The 17,184-nt window shown below is 48.0% G+C and overlaps 7 protein-coding genes across 7 annotated transcripts; 4 read left to right on the top strand and 3 right to left on the bottom strand.

The window, feature by feature from the left end:
• On the top strand, positions 1-1,797 carry FOMMEDRAFT_143486 (mitochondrial carrier). Its single transcript, XM_007271757.1, has 6 exons — positions 1-117; positions 211-327; positions 398-747; positions 822-990; positions 1,052-1,388; positions 1,468-1,797. The coding sequence occupies exons 1-6, from the start codon at positions 75-77 to the stop codon at positions 1,511-1,513; spliced, it is 1,062 nt and encodes a 353-aa protein (XP_007271819.1). The 5' UTR covers positions 1-74; the 3' UTR covers positions 1,514-1,797.
• A 240-nt stretch (positions 1,798-2,037) lies between these two features.
• On the bottom strand, positions 2,038-3,887 carry FOMMEDRAFT_171374 (beta subunit of citrate lyase; the record flags this gene model as incomplete). Its single annotated transcript, XM_007271756.1, has 7 exons — positions 2,038-2,250; positions 2,376-2,506; positions 2,619-2,946; positions 3,029-3,265; positions 3,362-3,457; positions 3,548-3,681; positions 3,746-3,887. 7 exons carry the CDS (start codon positions 3,885-3,887, stop codon positions 2,194-2,196), a joined length of 1,125 nt encoding a protein of 374 aa, XP_007271818.1. The 3' UTR covers positions 2,038-2,193.
• A 216-nt stretch (positions 3,888-4,103) lies between these two features.
• On the top strand, positions 4,104-6,950 carry FOMMEDRAFT_129928 (uncharacterized protein). The gene is made up of 6 exons (XM_007271755.1): positions 4,104-4,268; positions 4,323-4,658; positions 4,731-5,889; positions 5,951-6,165; positions 6,226-6,623; positions 6,732-6,950. Exons 1-6 carry the CDS (start codon positions 4,230-4,232, stop codon positions 6,889-6,891), a joined length of 2,307 nt encoding a protein of 768 aa, XP_007271817.1. The 5' UTR covers positions 4,104-4,229; the 3' UTR covers positions 6,892-6,950.
• A 1,437-nt stretch (positions 6,951-8,387) lies between these two features.
• On the bottom strand, positions 8,388-9,062 carry FOMMEDRAFT_162336 (uncharacterized protein; the record flags this gene model as incomplete). The annotated part of the gene is made up of 4 exons (XM_007271754.1): positions 8,388-8,537; positions 8,597-8,671; positions 8,729-8,828; positions 8,908-9,062. 4 exons carry the CDS (start codon positions 9,060-9,062, stop codon positions 8,388-8,390), a joined length of 480 nt encoding a protein of 159 aa, XP_007271816.1.
• A 482-nt stretch (positions 9,063-9,544) lies between these two features.
• Positions 9,545-12,582, top strand: FOMMEDRAFT_24032 (uncharacterized protein). Its single transcript, XM_007271531.1, has 4 exons — positions 9,545-9,960; positions 10,049-10,150; positions 10,219-10,491; positions 10,545-12,582. The coding sequence occupies exons 1-4, from the start codon at positions 9,807-9,809 to the stop codon at positions 11,303-11,305; spliced, it is 1,290 nt and encodes a 429-aa protein (XP_007271593.1). The 5' UTR covers positions 9,545-9,806; the 3' UTR covers positions 11,306-12,582.
• A 104-nt stretch (positions 12,583-12,686) lies between these two features.
• FOMMEDRAFT_171371 (uncharacterized protein) lies at positions 12,687-14,186 on the bottom strand (the record flags this gene model as incomplete). Its single annotated transcript, XM_007271753.1, has 2 exons — positions 12,687-13,494; positions 13,644-14,186. 2 exons carry the CDS (start codon positions 14,184-14,186, stop codon positions 13,315-13,317), a joined length of 723 nt encoding a protein of 240 aa, XP_007271815.1. The 3' UTR covers positions 12,687-13,314.
• A 1,124-nt stretch (positions 14,187-15,310) lies between these two features.
• On the top strand, positions 15,311-17,173 carry FOMMEDRAFT_162331 (uncharacterized protein; the record flags this gene model as incomplete). The annotated part of the gene is made up of 6 exons (XM_007271752.1): positions 15,311-15,780; positions 15,859-16,026; positions 16,131-16,369; positions 16,438-16,671; positions 16,738-16,787; positions 16,850-17,173. The coding sequence occupies 6 exons, from the start codon at positions 15,311-15,313 to the stop codon at positions 17,171-17,173; spliced, it is 1,485 nt and encodes a 494-aa protein (XP_007271814.1).
• Positions 17,174-17,184: the final 11 nt, after the last annotated feature.

Here is a 17,184-nt window from a genome sequence, read left to right as displayed (position 1 = left end):
ACCAAGGCTTCTTCGCCGCACGACGTCCGCAACGACGACGACCCTTGCTCATCTACGCCCCGCTGGGGAGAGACATGCGGGGTGACCGAAGATGGACGGCGAACAACAGCATGATTGGTGAGCCCACCCAGCCTTTCCGCAAGCATTGGCTGCTGACTATGACGTTGGTCGTCGTCGTTAATGCGCGGTGACTCAATCACTGTACTACAGCCGGTGCAGGTGGTGGTTTGGTTGCTAGCGTTGCGACTTGTCCACTTGACGTGATTAAGACGAAGCTCCAGGCGCAAAGAGTTCGACATGGCGATAGGGCGTATAAAGGTGTCTTCGGTGAGCGTTCTCGTCCTCTTTTTGTTTACCTCGTGCGCTTATTTGTACTTGCAATAACCTACTACAAAAGGTACGGCCAAGCATATCTTATACACAGACGGTGTGCGCGGTCTATACCGTGGACTTGGGCCGACGATCCTTGGGTATCTCCCAACTTGGGCGATCTACTTTGCTGTTTACGATGGCGTGAAGACGTATTTCGGCGAGTTGCCGCTTGGTGCGACAGTACGACAAAGTGAGGCTCCGCGTAGAGAGGGAGGTAGGACGAAACCACAGATATATCCCGCAGCGCAGGCAAAGGGCTATCAGCCACTCGTTCGCGAGCATCCGTGGGGTTTGCATTTGTTATCTGCGATGAGCGCGGGGGCGTGTAGTACGATTGTGACGAATCCGTTATGGGTTATCAAGACTCGCTTCATGGTGAGTTTGTATCGCTGTCCTTTAAATAACGTGCTTTGTTGGGAAATGCTCATGAAGAAGTGTGCTTGTTGCAGACTCAACCTCCATCGGAAGGGAGATACCGACATACTCTAGATGCATTCCTTACGATTTACCGGACTGAAGGTGTAGCTGCGTTCTACAGAGGTCTTTTCCCTAGCTTGCTTGGTATTACACATGTCGCTGTGCAGTTCCCGCTATACGAGAAACTTAAGGAATGGGCGCGTAAGTGACTCTCGCATTAAATGTTTCCATACATATTTACTAATGTCAATCTGGTTCACAGAAGGAAGGTCCGATACTCCCTTAACAAGCACTCAAATCCTAGGATGTTCCGGTACAGCCAAGATGTGCGCTTCACTCGCAACCTACCCACACGAAGTCGTACGTACGCGCTTGCAAACTCAACGTCGGCTACTCGCGGAGCAGCTTCCGAAGACACAGCCTCCGGGGCCGGACGTCGGTAGTGCGGAGGATGTGCGGAGGATACAGCAGTCGCAGAGAGGTGGGGTGGTGCATACGACGAAGAAGATTATTAGGAAGGAAGGGTGGAGAGGATTGTATAAGGGGTTATCGGTGAATTTGATTAGGACCGTGCCTAATAGTGCTGTTACGCTGTTGACGTGAGTTTCTTTCGCTATGTTTTTCTCTCTGTGTAATTGTGTACTGATCTTTTCTTCTTGGTTGCGTTTGTGTAATTAGGTATGAGATGTTGATGAGACAGCTCTCCAGACGGACTCAGTCATAACCCCGCTAAGCTCCGCGTCAGACTTCTATACCAGTTCGTTCTCCGGAGCCCCTGCTGTTCACCGCAATCTTCTGTATGTCATCGCTCATCGTTCACCGCCCACGGTTTCAGCTGCAAGTACATAGCCTGTTTTGATTGACTGAGCTCTCGCGCATACATTTTTTTCTCCCGCTCTTCTTTTCTTTTCCTTCCTCCTTTGGTTATCTTGTTCTGTGTCTTTGATTTTATATCAACTCATTTTAACCTCTCAACAAGTTTGATGATGACTTTAGAATCTTGAATCCAGATGCGTTGTATTATTCCTTCTTTTCCTTTTCCTTTTCTCTCTTAAGCAGTGGTCTGAGTGCTGGGTACTGATGTGTATGGTATGGTAATGAATGTGGAACATGGCAGTCTCTGCTTCCTGCTCTCGATCTGAGTTGGGTTGCAGTGTTTTCTTACTGTTTGGTATGGAAAGTTGGTTAGTTGGGCAGTAATCATATGCTTGTGTTAAGTGTTTTTGCTTTGCCAAACTTTTAGTGAGAGGTGACTAGAGACGGATGTCCCTTTTGATTAATATTCTTTAGGTCCAGTGGCTTTGCATGCTTGTAGGCAGAGAGGGCTTGCTGCTATACAATTTCTGTGATTTGAAGAAAAATACAATCTTACATTCCATCCCATCTTCATTTTCGTTCGTTCCGTTAAACCTCAGGGATTTCCAGACCAGCGGCTTTTGCTACCCGAAGCACATTTTCAGCCTACAAAACAATACGAAACAAGACAAATAATCAGTCAATCACTCGTGAATAAAAGACATGGTAAAAAAGGGATTGTGTCTGAAGTCATCTTGGGTTTAACTTGGCTTGGTAGAAAGAGAACTGACCTGTTTCAACATGGGTGCATCGATCATTTCTCGACTGCCTGAACCGTCTGAGAGGTCGAGGCCGAAGGCGCCGCGGCCTTCGAGGTGGGAGGCTTGCATTGCTGAGACTATACGTGCTGCGCGGAGGATCTCTGGTTCAAATAACAGTAAAAGAAAAACAGTAAATTAATTAGTTAAAGGCGAGAAGCAAGAAAGATAATTTTCAGTGAACGAAGACGTTGAACGGATCGAAAAAAAACGAACCCTTCTCAGTAGGCACGAACGTCTTCTGAATAGTCTCCACCTGAGCAGGATGAATAGCTTGTTTACCAGTGAAGCCTAGTCGACGACCGTCTTGACATTCGTCGAGGAGGTAGGAGGGGTCTTTATAGTTTACGCAGACCATGTCGATTGCTTCGAGTTGGAAGGCTTTTGCGGCGAGGACTATTTGGGAGCGGGTGTGGAGGAGTTCGAGGCGGGAGGGTGTGCGGATAATGGATGTGTCTGCGCAGACTGTGGTGGGTGGGATGGTTAGTGGGTTAGTGGAGGGGTAGGACGAGGAGGGGGAAGACGTACAGTCTTCTGCTGCAAACTACATGTACGAATAATAAAACAATAAATGTAAGACCCAGGAAATAATGTATACCAGAGAGGAACATAGCAGAGATACGTACAAGTAAAGCTCTAAGCACGCCTCCCGTAGGTCCATTATGCGATTTCCACTCGGCAATATGTCCGATATTCCATAATCCACGAGCACTCTCGATACTGGCGACCAAACGCAGTGGTTGTGTTCGAGGCTGCGGTGTTGCAGAGCTGGACGCCCAGGAAACGAGTTCGGCTACGTCGTCGAGGTGCTCGGCGGAGTGGATTTTGGGGAGGACGAGTGTGCGGACGTGTGGGATTGAAACCTGTTTTTTTTTAAATAAGATAATAGTAACCATATGTGAATAATCGAGTATTAGTGTTGACGGAGATATAGAGGGTTGTTAATGACACTTGCTTACCGCTGCACGAACGTCCTCTTCGAAATAAGGCGTGTCGACTGCGTTCAATCTGACGGCTACGCGGGAAGAAAGTGGTAATGGCGGTTCATGTCGAGTCTATTCCGGCGTCGATTCGATTCGATCCGATCGTATGGGATTTCTAATTTTAAGCTTTCGGGGTTGGAATAGATAGAACTGTGTGCTAACATTGAAGAATTTGCCCAAGGCCGTACGAGCACCTGCCTTGGCATCGGGGGCGACGCTATCTTCGAGGTCGTAGATTATCACGTCTGACGGTGTTTCGAGTGATTTATTTAGCATGCGCTCTGATGAGCATGGGACTGCCGAGGAACATATTGAGTTGATTGTAGAAGTATTTGTGTAAGTTTACCGTTTAGTACTCACCGTATAGGTAGGAGCGTCGAGGACGGTCGCCATCGAGATCCTTAAATTCACTGGATTGACTGACATTTCGGACTTGCTGGATAAATGGAAGGCTTCTGCGCCTTATTATTGAAGCAACATAAGTAGCCCTTGCAAATAGCATTATGCCTGTGTCCTCGTAGTTGCAGCAAGAGATATCCGGCTACAGTAACATAAACATTGCTCAATCATGTGCGTATTTATCAATTGTTAACGATCGGCAGTGATCGACGCGTCTCTTCCATCCATGCATGACGCACGTGAACTAAGTAGCTTGCAGTCATTCAATTCAACCATCATGGAAGACGAAAAGAAACAACGGTCTTCAAAGCATAGACGACACCACGAGCATGACGATGGAGGAGAGAAGAGGGGCAAAAAAAGACATAAACACGATAAGGAGGATAAACATAAGAGACGACACGAGAAGAAAGTCAAGGTCATTGACGATGATCCTGACGAAGACATGTGGGTTGAGAAGAACATTGACATGGATGGCGAGAATGTGAGTGCTTTCTCTCAATGACGTGCCCTTTATCTAATGCATGAATTATTATAGCCTGTGGCTACCGATATACCAACAGCAGAGAGTCTCAAACTCAAATCTCATGCAACAGCCTCTCCAGACGATCCACCTTTGCCCTCCACTCGACCTGCAGAGACAAAGCTTATTCGTGACGAATGGATGTTACTCCCTCCGTCTTCTGTGAGCGTACCTACTCCAGCAGCAGGCTCATCTAGAATCCAAATTCCAACGGGAAACGAATCACTTACTGAGGACTATGGAGAACCAGTTGAGAATGGGCGGACACTTGGAGGTGGTGTCGATTTCTTCTCGAACTTGGGTACGGAACGTAAGAGGAAGCAGAAGGAGGACAGACCAGATCCGGAAAAGGTATATATGATAACTCTTTGTTTTCAGTATTACTCGTGTTCACGTTTTATATTCAACCCGTCATGATTACAGCAAAAAGTCAGCTCGAGAGAATTAAATGCAAACTTGGTCCAGGGGATCCCTCTTGACCAGTACCCACACTCAGCTCCAAAAGCGGCAACGCCTGGCGGTCCTGGTTCTAACTGGCGTATGATGAAACTCAGACGTGTCTATGAGGCTGCAGAAGATGAAGGTAAACCTGTGGAGGAAGTCGCACTTGAGAGGTTCGGTACACTGGAGGCTTTTGAGGAAGCGAAGGAAGAGAGACGCATTCTAGATGAACGAGAAGGCAGACGTGGCTCTCGTAGGGATGGCAGACGCGAGAATGAACGTGGTCGCGAGCGTAATGAACAAGATGGAGAACGTGGTCGTGAACAACGCTGGATGTTCACGGAAGTAGGAGCCTCGGCATCTTCATCTCGTTCTTCATCCTTCCGTCGCCCTGGTGAAAGTGCTCCATCGACCCCTTCACCAGCACCGAGTGGTGGACCACCCGTACCAAATAAACGCGTTGAATCACTTCGGATGCCGCCTAAAGGCAGTCCACTGTCTATGTCGCATACACCTGTTCCGACCGTGATGACCCCGCCCTCACTTGCTTCCACGTCAGGCAAGAAAATACTGACAACTGAGGAGCTAAATCGCTTACAAGCTCGCGTGTTGCGCGCAAAGCTCATGGGTGCACCGGACGCCGAGAAGCTCGAAAAAGAATATGAAGAAGAGCAACGACGTGCATCTGGTAGTTATATTGTAGAACGAGGCGGGGATAACGACGACGATGAAGATGGCGGCGCTGGGAAGAAGACTAAAACACGACTGGAAGTTCTTCCGACACTTGACGCGCGTGGGCGGCTATACGACGTCGGTGCGGGCAGAGAAGATGAAGGACCTTTACCCGGTAATCGAAGCAAGAAGAGGAAATTAGACAAAGTCGAGACTCGCGACCCAAAGACGGGCGAGATCGTACGCTACAATGCGGACGATGATGACTTGACACTTGGGGAGATGCTTCGTCAAGAACGGTTTGGTGCGGGTGCTGCAGACCAGAAGAATTTGGATGCGGAGTTCGCTGCTGCTATTACGCGCGATGGGGGTTTCGTTAATGATCTTGATTATATGGATGATAATGCTGAGCGACTTGGACGGAAGAAGATGCGGACGGATGCGATGAGGCGACAGTTTGCTATTAATGGTACGCTTGCAATTGTCCTTTTGGTTCTTGTCTTCTGCATATGTTGATGGTGCGTTTTTAGATTACAAGAAAACGCAGAAAGTTCTGGCATCGTGTCCGTACTGTTATGGCGAAGACGATTCGCCTCCCAAGGCACCCGTTATAGCAATGGCGACGCGCTGTTTCTTATCATGCACGCTCACTCAAGAATTAGTCGAAGGCCACTGTCTTATTGTACCAATTCCGCATCTCCTAAACATGCTCGAAGGCGACGACGATTTATGGGACGAAGTACGGGTACGTATGTTCCACAAGGTACATCTCACACAGTAATTAACTCTAAAATTTTGTGTATAGAATTTCATGAAATGCCTCATGCGGATGTTCGCCTCCCAAGACAGAGGCGTCCTCTTCTACGAAACAGTCCTCAACCTCAAACATCAAGCCCACACAGTAATCGAATGTGTCCCCTTACCCTGGGCGCAATTCGAAGACGCTCCCGCCTATTTCCGGGAGAGTATATTGGCGAGTGAGACGGAATGGACGCAACATAAGAAGTTGATTGATTTTTCTGCAAGGCCTGGTGGGTTTAGGAGGGCTATGGTACCGAATTTACCGTATTTTATGGTACAGTTTGATTATAAGGGGGAGAAGGGGTATGGGCATGTTATTGAGGGGACTGGGGAGGCGGCGGGTGAGGGTGAGGGTGATGGGGCTATTGATGAGGGCGAGAAGGGAGGAGGGGAGTTTCCTAAGTACGTCTCCTTGTCTTCTCCCGTCTCCCCCCTCAATTATTTGTTGCAAACTGCGGTTCATTAACATTGACCGACTGTTTTTTTCTTTCAACCTTAATACCACTTTAGGTACTTTGCAGCCGAGATCATAGGAAACATGCTTGACCTCGAGCCTCGTCGGTGGCGAAGACCGAAACGTGTTGATTTCCGATATAATAGGGAACGAGTTGAGAAGTTTAGGAAGAAGTATGATAAGTTTGATTGGACGGGGATGATTGGGAAGGGGTAAAACTGAAAGCGAAGTACTGATAGTAGGTGGGAAATTAGTATTGTCATTCATACGTAGGCTGTAGTTTACCTGGAGTAATAATTAAAAATAAACGATTTCGTAAAGGCTGGTCGGAGCATGCACTTAGGCGCTCTGTGACTAATTGACTAGACTTCTTTGATTGTATACTTGCATCAACCTTGTATTTGTGCAAAAATTGTGAATGGAGATACATAAAACTTTTTAGGAAAATGACTCGAGAAAGGGGAAACTTGAGGGCTATTTAGAAACAACAGACGACTCGTATATATGATGGAAAGTCCTACATAGGAGATTAAACGGGTGTGAAGTCGGTTAATCTGCAACTGTGGCCTTTCTTTCCATCAGAATCCAGGTAGAAACCTCCTGTGGCTGTCACTCGATAGTAATATTGAAGGAAGAAAGGGCAGGTAAGGAATAAGGAGTTGTACCTGATAGGACTCCAAGGGAAAAGGAGAGGAGAGGATATGAGAAATTGGAAGACTAGACTGCCAACAAAAAGCCAGTAGTTGAATAAACAGCAGCTATATAAACAAACACAGGGATTTGGCAGTCGGTTAATTCCAAGATCCCTCCACCTCCCATCAGAAGGAAAGAGTGTGGACGTTTCTTGCTAGATATGTATTTATTTGAAGACCGAAAACGCAGCATTCCAGATGCATACAGTCAGGCTTTCTAATAGAAGAGAAGACGACAGTACGGAAGAAGAAACCATAGGATGTATGCATTTGTAACCCAGCCGCACTCGGAGTCGGGTTCGGAGTCGGATTGAATCGTACGTGAAAGATGTAAATCTTTTATCTCCGCAATAGATCTTGCAAGCGTGTCTCGTGTAAGAAAAACCTGAGCATTGGTACAAAAGCACGTAGTAGAGCGACCTAGATCCATAATCCAGCTGAGAAACAAAGTCTACAGGGAAGAGTGTAGCGAATCTGTAGAATCATGGAATTTCCAGAGGCAGAAGATGGTCAAATAGAGTTGTTTATAGAACTCTTCTTTTTCCCGCCGGGAGCGTCCTGTTATCGTCAGAAATTGCATCACTAGCTGTACTAGCTCTGCGGTCGGCATACTAGTGCCAACCTTGAGTGAAGATGCATGTAAAATTGTTGGTCGTGGGACGACTGTAAGTTAGTTTCATTCCTGTACGTCCTTTGTTCCGAAATACAGCTTTAAATGCAAGAGAATTCTGTTCACGTCAAATAACCTCCACAAGCGCGAAAGACAAAAAAGCAAGCAAGTTTCAAACACAAGCGAAAGGCTACGAAACAGAAATGAGTGAAGCGATCTTCTTTATGAAGGCGGCTTACGTATTTCCCGAACGGAAGAACCTAGTAATTTCTCTGGATGGAAAAGCACGATATCCTTTTTCGTGAAGTAATTATTCTTTGGAAAGTTTTGGATTCTATTACTAAAGCGGAAGATCTTCGTCGCTTCGCCGAGCGCGAAGCTACATATGGATCAGAAAGCGATCTTCTAGCTCATAAGAAAGCTGCTTTTGGTGTGGCAAGTGTGTTCACGAGGTCAGTTTCGTTGGAGTAATTTGAGAAAGTGCCAAGGTCTAAAAGGATGTTGGTGTTGCCGATTGCCCGTTGGCCGTTTGGCTTGATTGAGCGGGTTGAGAGAAAGTGCTGAGGTGCAATGAGGATTAGTGGAGGAGAGGAGGTGGAATATAATATAAATATATGACAGGAACGGGGAATAGAGACCGAGAGCGGACCGAGGACATCCGATCACCGGGATTTCGCCGCTGATCAGTGCTGATCTCGAGGAACATGCGCACAAACACCCTCACAACTCAATCGGGCAATGCGAAACTCACGACAAAAGTGTCTGCAGCAAGCGCGGCAATTACGTAGCAGCAAGAGAAGTGATATTGAATAATCGCGGTGGAAATTGAGCGCTTCGGCGCAAAGCCCGCGCTGGTAGTTTTATAGATCGGGACCAGTAAGAGTTGACCGTGAAAGGAGATGATCGCGTGCTCGACGAGTCGACAATCACCCACGCGTTAGATGAAACGAGATGAGGGCGGGTTGGCAGGAGACCTGGAGAGGAGAGACAACACGGGATAGGAACTGGATAATTTCAGGAGAGGGACGGAACGCGTCTGAGATCACGCGAGCTTTGCCCCTTGCAGACGGAAGGGTCTGGGCCATGGTGCTAATGGGGATGGGGATGAGGCAAAGGACGAAAAGGACGAGAAAAGACGAGATCCGTTTTGTAAATTTGTTGTCTCCTGGTTCTCTGAGGGGCGCCGTGTTTGCGGGACAAAATCCCGTCTTGTCCCTAGAGAGCAATAAAATAGCCGTGGGACGCTAGACGGGTTCCCACTGCCGGCGAGTTGTTCCCCCGTGTCCAATTTTAAGCATTTGTTTCCTCAATGCGAACTGTCTGTGTATCTCCTGTAATCACAAAATATTGAGCCTGATGGGTCGCAGAGATGCATAATGAGCGTTATGATATGGAACAATGGAGATGCAGATGACACTGATGATCCAGCAAAAAAATTATTGCGATGTGGGTCCAGAACCCATGGCCGAATAACCGAATGAGGAAATAGATTCGCAGCCGCCTAGGGCTACACGCGAGGCCTCCCGTCTGCTCGACTCCTGCCGCCATCGTTGTCCATATCGTCCACGCTCTCCCCGGCGCTCAACGTTCAAGTGTGCGACCTTTCCAGCGTCGCCATCGGCCTCTTGCAGCTGTCCTCGCATAACTGTGCGTTGCCTGCCGCGCCCGGTGCCCTTGGTTGTTCGAGTTGTCTGATTATGGTTGCATAGCTCCACACTCTTAGCTTGCACCTTCGTCACCATCACTTCATCGTTCTTTCCCTCTCTTCCCTCTTCTACTCTTACTTGCCCTTTCATATTCGCTCTTCATAGCTGTCTTTCTTCCCGTAAATGTCATCCTCGCGCTCTTCGGCAGCGCCATGGCCCGCCCAGACTCCGTTGACTCCGCCTTTGCATCCCGGCAAGAGGAAACGCTCTGGGATGGAGGTGCACGCTCGCACACCCAAGATGGCCCGCGCTACTATAGCAAATCAGACACAGATAGGTACGGACATCCCTGCATCGTGTTGAAGCATTGGAGTTAACCTCGTGCTATCCGATTTTCGTGTCGTCTGTTGGTTTTTTCTGTGTAGAGGAGGCAATGAATGAATGTTTTGACTCCGATAATTCCGTCGTGTCATGTTGGCCGACAAACGCGACTGTCATTGAACAGAATGATTCCTCTGCGTTTATATGTACGTCTTTCCGATATCACTTAGTTTTCTCGGCGTGTTTCTCACTGGACTCTCACTGGACTCAACAGGGAACAGCAGATTACCTTCATTCACGCAGTTTAATCTGGTTGACATAGCCTTGTTTCGTGCAGATACGGGCCAGATCGTGCGACAATGGAACGACACGACAAATCCTTCGAATAGAGCTGGGAGCCTTCCCATTACTACGGAAGACGAGTGGTGGGGGTCGCAAGGCCCTTCATGGGACGGGTCACCCACGCCATTCCCTTTCTATTTTGCCGTCGTTGCGAGTGGTACACCGGTTATTTCAGGCCAGCCGCAGTCGACGTTTACTGCAGTCCGTAAGTACCTCTACCTTTTTTGTTTGCTTCCGAAAGCTGATTACGGGCAATAGAAACGACCTTCCCAGCTTCAGTCATCGCATCGATGTCATCTGCCTCCGTCGCCGCAGCGTCTTCGTCGGCCGCAGCTGCTTCTTCGTCACTCCATTCGACGCAGACGAGTGATGGTCTGACAAGCTCGACGTCTGGGGGGAATGTCCAGGATGCAAGCAATAACTCGCCATTCCCACGATGGGCAATCGCCGTCATCGTGATTCTTGGGTTTCTCGCACTTGCCGCGCTCGTAGCTCTTATTTTCCTGGTCATTGCCCGTGCCCGCCGGAGACGATATGACCCTTCGCGTCGGGGTTCAATGGGTTCACAATCTCCGATGATGGCGAATATGGCAAACGCTCAGCAAACCGGACCTCTTTCCCCTCAGATGGAAACTGGTGAAACCGGACAGGCATTAGGTGCGGGAATTTTGGGTGGTGCGGTGGCAGGGAGAGCGGCTTCTTCGGTTGCGCCTGAAAACGACGGAGCCTCGTCAACGAGTGAAAATTTGTTCTCAGGTGCGGATGCGGCAGTGATGGCTGAGGCGTTCCGTAAGGCATTGAGAAAACCCGAGTTCGCCGACCAGACAGTGGAGGAAGGTGAAAGTCCTGAGGCGATATCGGATCATCCAGAGCTGCTTAGTCGAGAACTAGCTGAGGAAGGGCGGGATATCCGGAGTGTGGGTTCTTCACGGGGCGTTCGTGTTGAGACGCTAAGCGATGATGGTGCCGACACTGCGACTGCAACAAGGCACAGCACACCACGGAACAGTACAGGGTGATGTTGAAGTTGTCGCCCAATTAACAACTGTCCGTTCAAATTTCCTTTTACTTGTATGGGGTTTCTGGTTGTTTTCTCCGCCTTTTCCATCCGTTCGTTCGTGCTGTCCTACGCTGTTGCAGTGTTCACTCTTGATTCACAGCTCTCACTCCTCGCAATTTCTCGATCATTGGTATGCTTTGTGACGTATTGTTCTGTGGTCTGGCCTTCTAGCGGCAACTACTGTGTACCTCATCAAGCCCCGTCAACTTGCCCTGGCCGTGATAATCGTCCATCTTCTTCTGCACACCCTTTCCTCTCTTCCCAGACTCTTCACCTCTTACGCACTCCGTCTTCCCACCTTGTTCCTCACCCCGAAATTTCCTTCCTTCCCTCCCTCCATTCCCCACCTATCCGCCTACCTATCTACCTTGGACTTGTATACGACTTGCAACTTACCCGCTCTCTCATCAGAGCACATCTCCCCACCGCGCGTCGTTCTTTACATTTACTTATTGCTCTTCTCTTACATCATTCCTACAACTGCTTCACGTCTCACGTTCAACCTCTTCTGTGTCTACACTCAACGTTATTCTGGCTTATGTTTATTCCCGCCCACTACTTTCTTCCTTTGCTTTATTCCATTTGCAAGTTGATTTTTTTTTCTTCTTTCTTTTTTTGTGCATTTTTCGGTGAAGCGCTTGAGCAGTGAACATTATTTGCGCCTGCGTTGTGATTGGTAGCGCCCTACCCCTGCTAGGACAAATTTGCTGCTTATGGCTTCGGTGCTTCCGAGTTGCGCATGCCTCGACGAATTGAGTGGTAACGCCCCCACTCGGAACCTATTGCGTACCGATGGTCTATTCCTGGATGCCTGTCCTGGGGAGCGTCACCGTTGTGGAGCTCGATATTAACTCGGTTTCGATGGAGTTCTACGTGCCGTGCATATCGCACTCCTGCTCTGCATTCTTGAAAGGACCGCAGTTTGTCCGCCTGCCGAGGAATCGCTATGTTCAGTTCATAATTTTGGAACGTTGTGAAGCCATTAGCCATTAGCCGCCAAATGACGACGCGTTATTTTCTATGGCGCGAGGGCGCATATATGGTAGTGGTTTTATCACTTTATACATTTATCTTACGTCCCGATACCCAACCTCCTCCCATCTCCTTTCTCCCACCTCTCTCCTCTAAGTCTCTCACCCTTGGTCTTCCTCTTCCTCTTTTCTCCTACCGCTTTTGTGCCTTTTCTTTTTTCTTTTTTCTTCTTTTTCTATCTCTACTACTGCTACTGTGTTGCACCACCCTCTCCTACATGTTTCTACATGTTTGAAATAGTAATTACATTTAACTTTGATTGTTGGATATTGTCGTTGCGTGTGAGCGGTTGACAATGACAGGGACGTGCGGTTTGTAAATTTAAGTAGCATTAGATACATGTGGGAGGTACTCGGGAAGATGGTACAATTACACATGTAAAACATGTGTGTAGAGCTAATTGTGAGACAGTGTAGTGTGTGTAGTGTGTGTAAGGATATATATAAGTGTAAGGATAGTGATACTAGTATGACGAGTAGACCACATGGATAAAGCATTCTTGTGTGATTTATAGAATTAGGGTGTAGATGGTTGATTAGGTGGGAAGGACGGGAACCTCGAGTCGATGGAAGGCATCCTGAGAAAGCACGAAAAAAGAAAATAGCAATACATGTTATGGTCTGGAAAGTGAGTTGGGCGGCTAGATAGATAAGTTGGGCGGTATCTGTATAGTTCGACGGCGACGGATCGGATCGTTCAAGGCACGAAGGTACGACGTGAACGGATTGTTGCGCGCGCGGAGTGGACATGACGATACGAGAATGTCGGATGCAGATCATGGATCAGGGCGTCTATCTACCTGTCGTTATGCATGTACAAATGCATGTGCACCCGAAGAGAAAAGATAAAAAAACAAGCGCGGGTCCACCACCGTCCAGAACGGATATTGCGTACCGCTAGATGTACTGTAGATTGAAGGTGAAAAGTCTGTTTCGTTTACTCGCTTTCGCCGAGGATGACTTCCATTTCGTTTATTTGGGCTTTCCCTTTTTCGTTTGAAGTTGGGTTTGATTTTGAATTTGTCTTTGGCGAGTTGCTAGAGCTAGTGTAGATGTCTGCACCCGCTGCGAGGGAGTCGATGAGGAGGGAGAGACGGGCGGGTGTTAAGTTTGGTTCCTGTTATCAGAATAGGGAATGCGTTAGTCATTGTTCGTTATCACATGACCATATATCAAAACAACGGAAAGTAAAGAAAGACAGAAGGCTAAAATTCCGCCAGGAAAGAAAACAAAGAGAGAGACAGGATGCTAGAAATAGATACACACCTTCCGAATTTCGTTCAAATCATCCGCAAAGGCGTCTGCGACGCTGCCAAGCCAGAATTGACGGAACCGTGCGCGGAGGGCTTCTTCGTGTGCTTTGTCACCATCGAGGATACTTGGCTCGGGTACGTTCTTGAGAGGCGGGGGTGAGAGAGCTCGAGTGTGTTTTTGCGTGGTTGTGGAAGAGGATACGGGAGGGACGTGAGGAGCTGCCGTTTCTCCGTCTGGTTCTGCTAATGTTGATTGGGTTTCTGTTGCAGCGGGAGGTTTGCGGAATGGAATTGACGAGTCTGAATCTGAATCCGAGTCTGCTGACGATTCCGAGCTTGATGAGGACTCTTTTGAAGCTACGACTGCTTTTGCAGGTGGTTTCTGCGGTATCTTCACTGTTGAGGGTTCGTTTTCGTTTTCGTTCTCCGAGTCTGACGAAGAGGACGAAGAATCGGATATTTCGGAGGAAGAAGAGGAAGAGGAGACGTTACGCCTTTTGCGACGTTTTCTAGTGCGTTTGCGAGGGTTAGGAGGGTTGATTGATGCAGCTGCCATTGCTTTTGCTTTCGCAGAGTTCGCGTGCAAGACGAGAATGATTTTTTTTACATCGACGTCAGATTAGGATCGACGCAGTAGATAGCTTCCTAATTTAGAAGGAGATTAGATAATCGACGACAGGAACATCGTCTTGGTTAATTGCTTTCATTGTCGCAGAATTGTAAATCCTTGCGAGACACTACTCTTTGTTCAACTGAATGGCTATCTAATATACTTTATCTAAGACTTCATTAAGGCTAGTTGCATGTCAAAATTATGCTGTGTGTTACCATGTACGTGAGTGTCTTATCCGAATCCAAGGATATTCTTGATGCATTTCGATCCTTTGTTGATGTCGCGCATAGAGCGTACGGTACCTAGACTTAAGTCCGTCATATCAACGACACGTCAATCCTTCTGACTTCTGACGCTCGTGGTCCGCATGGACGTGCGCGGGAAGCCGTTTGTTGACGGTGATATCCTGGTATTTCGATACTGCCAGGCACAATTTGACGAGATGTTTGTTTGTATGGCTGTTTTATGGAGTAATGGTCAGTGTAGACCGCTTGCTCTAGTCGACTGTTAAATTGAGTGTGGGACCTGTTATGCTGTGTATGCCAAGGAAAAGTGTTCCCCACAATCAAAATTTCCTTTGACTTTGGTAGAGTAGACCTTACTAAATACGTCGGTGCCGAATTACCTTATCAAGTATCCGACACACCGAGACAAACACTCTTCTTTGTTTGTTTATCCGCGCCAGCACTGGAATCATCTCGGGAACGTACGCGAATCCATTTGTGTTAGACGTTCGGAGCGGAGACAGAGAGGTCGGGATTGTCTTATCCAGATTCAATGATCCAGTGACACCCCCTTATTTCGATATTCGATCGGTTACTTGACCGAGCACTGCAATTCAATGATGATTCAAATCATTCAATGGAGGCGACACTTGGCCGAGCCGTCTGTGCTTGTATCAGGGTCTACTTATGCCATGCCATGGGCGGCATGCTAGCATACATACATATATCCCGACTGACCCCGCCCGCTCCCCTCTCCCATAGCATGACACCTTGACACCTCTAGCTTGGCTCCCCCTCCTCTCTCAGCTGCATATCTTGATTCTCTGGTGCTCGTGCTTCGCGATGTACTCACCTCTCGAGAAATCCTCGAGAATATCACATTTCCAGCGTCGACGCATAACTTATTTGCTCCTTGTGGCCATATGCGCTTTCCTCTTAGTGGTGTTAGCTAGCTCAAAACATGACTTGACTTCACGATTCCGGATGAATGGGACTGGAGGGATGAAGGGTGGTGGTATGCCTAAGAGGCGGAATGTCGTCGTTGCGAGCGAGTTCTCGCAGCATTTCGACGTCCATCTTGCAACTGCGCATACAATTCGTCAAGTATTGGGGGATCGAGGAAGTTTGCAAGTATTTGCGCGTACACCGCTGCGCCACGGGTTTCAGGACGTTGTTGATGCTCTTGACTTGTATGACCAACCTATACGGGATCCGGATGACTTCATAAGGGCAATGAATGCGACGTCTGAAGATGGGAATGGACTTGGCGACGGAATGATTGATTTAGTGCTTTTCGGGACTTGCGAAGTAGAGTAAGCCCTCTCTTCCATGCATTTCATCAGTTTCATCCCGCTGATCCCCCTCGTTTCGTTTTACTGTTTTGTCGGTAGTATGCCCCGGTGGTCAGACGAGTTGCTTGCAATTTGGGACGCTCGACCAGCAGACCAGAAATTCAAAGTCGTCTGTACTGTGCATCATTTTCGAGATACAAGATGGCAGAAACACATCACACCCTGGGCGGCGAGAGGCGCCATTCGGCTTCTTCCTATTGGATACCAGTCAGTATATTCTCATCTATCTGTATACATTACGGTCTTCAGATAAGACCTATTGAATTGTATTGTCGAGAACATCACTGATTTTTGAAATTTACGTTCATTAGTGTTGGCCGTGCCTTCCGAACGTACTTCCAAGAGTTAGCCGATAGTCCCGAGCCGGATATCTACAGCGCGCTGTACGAGTATATTGATATCGACGTACATGCGCCTGTATTGGATTTACCTGAGTATGGACAACGGAGAGAATCTACGAAGCTTTCGCGTGCCGTAATTCAGGGGAATTTCCAGATCGATAGGAGGGATTATCCGCATATCTTTGCAGATTTGCTTGAGGTGTTGAAACGTGCGTTTGTACATCAGCGAGTGTGTCCGGGATGATTGAGTTTTGTTTCTGACGTATCGTGATTTTAGATGATTCACAGACTTGGGGGTACCGGCCCTTAGGATACGATAGGGATGTGTATGAGCCGCTGTTTGATTCTCCCAATGAACCGTTCGAACTCCATTTACTTGGAGATGGACAACTGGATATTCCGAAAGCGTTGTCGAATATCGTTTTTATACATAATGGATTGGATTATGTGGACTTCTATGCGTTGATGCAGAGTATGGACGTGGTTGTCCCGGCGTTTGTGAATAAGGATTGTACGTGCCTCTTGCTGTTTCTCGAATACACGGACGATCTACTGAGCGTCTGATTTTTTTTGGCAGATTATGACTACCAAGCGAGCTCGACCGTAGCAATGGCTGTCCAATGTAACGTAAGCCTCCCGTGTTGTTTTGTTCTCTCTGTCAGTATTCCTAAACGATCATGTTCATGCAGGTCCCGATATTGGCTTCACGACGCATGCGAAACGCGTATGGATACATCGACGACGACCGAGTTACTATCGTCCGCCCACAGGCTCTGCGTGAGGTACACGCACTAGGTGCACTACGAGGAGTAAAATGGAAGCTCTCGCAAAGCAACGCAGTCGTAAGCACGCAGACAGACGGGTACAAAAAATACGAGGACGACGTACAAGAGATGATTGAAGGTGGTTGGCGAAGATCGTCCAGTGGGTTCGAAAGGTTTAAGGAGGAGCTATGGGAGAAGAATCGGGAAGCTGTTTGGAGGGTGCTTAATGATCTTCCCGGAGAGATTTAGGAAGGAGCAGA

The sequence above is a fragment of the Fomitiporia mediterranea genome, assembly GCF_000271605.1.
Source record: "Fomitiporia mediterranea MF3/22 unplaced genomic scaffold FOMMEscaffold_18, whole genome shotgun sequence".
In the NCBI taxonomy this organism is placed as follows: Eukaryota; Fungi; Basidiomycota; class Agaricomycetes; order Hymenochaetales; family Hymenochaetaceae; genus Fomitiporia; species Fomitiporia mediterranea.
This window is presented reverse-complemented; position numbering and strand designations above follow the sequence as displayed.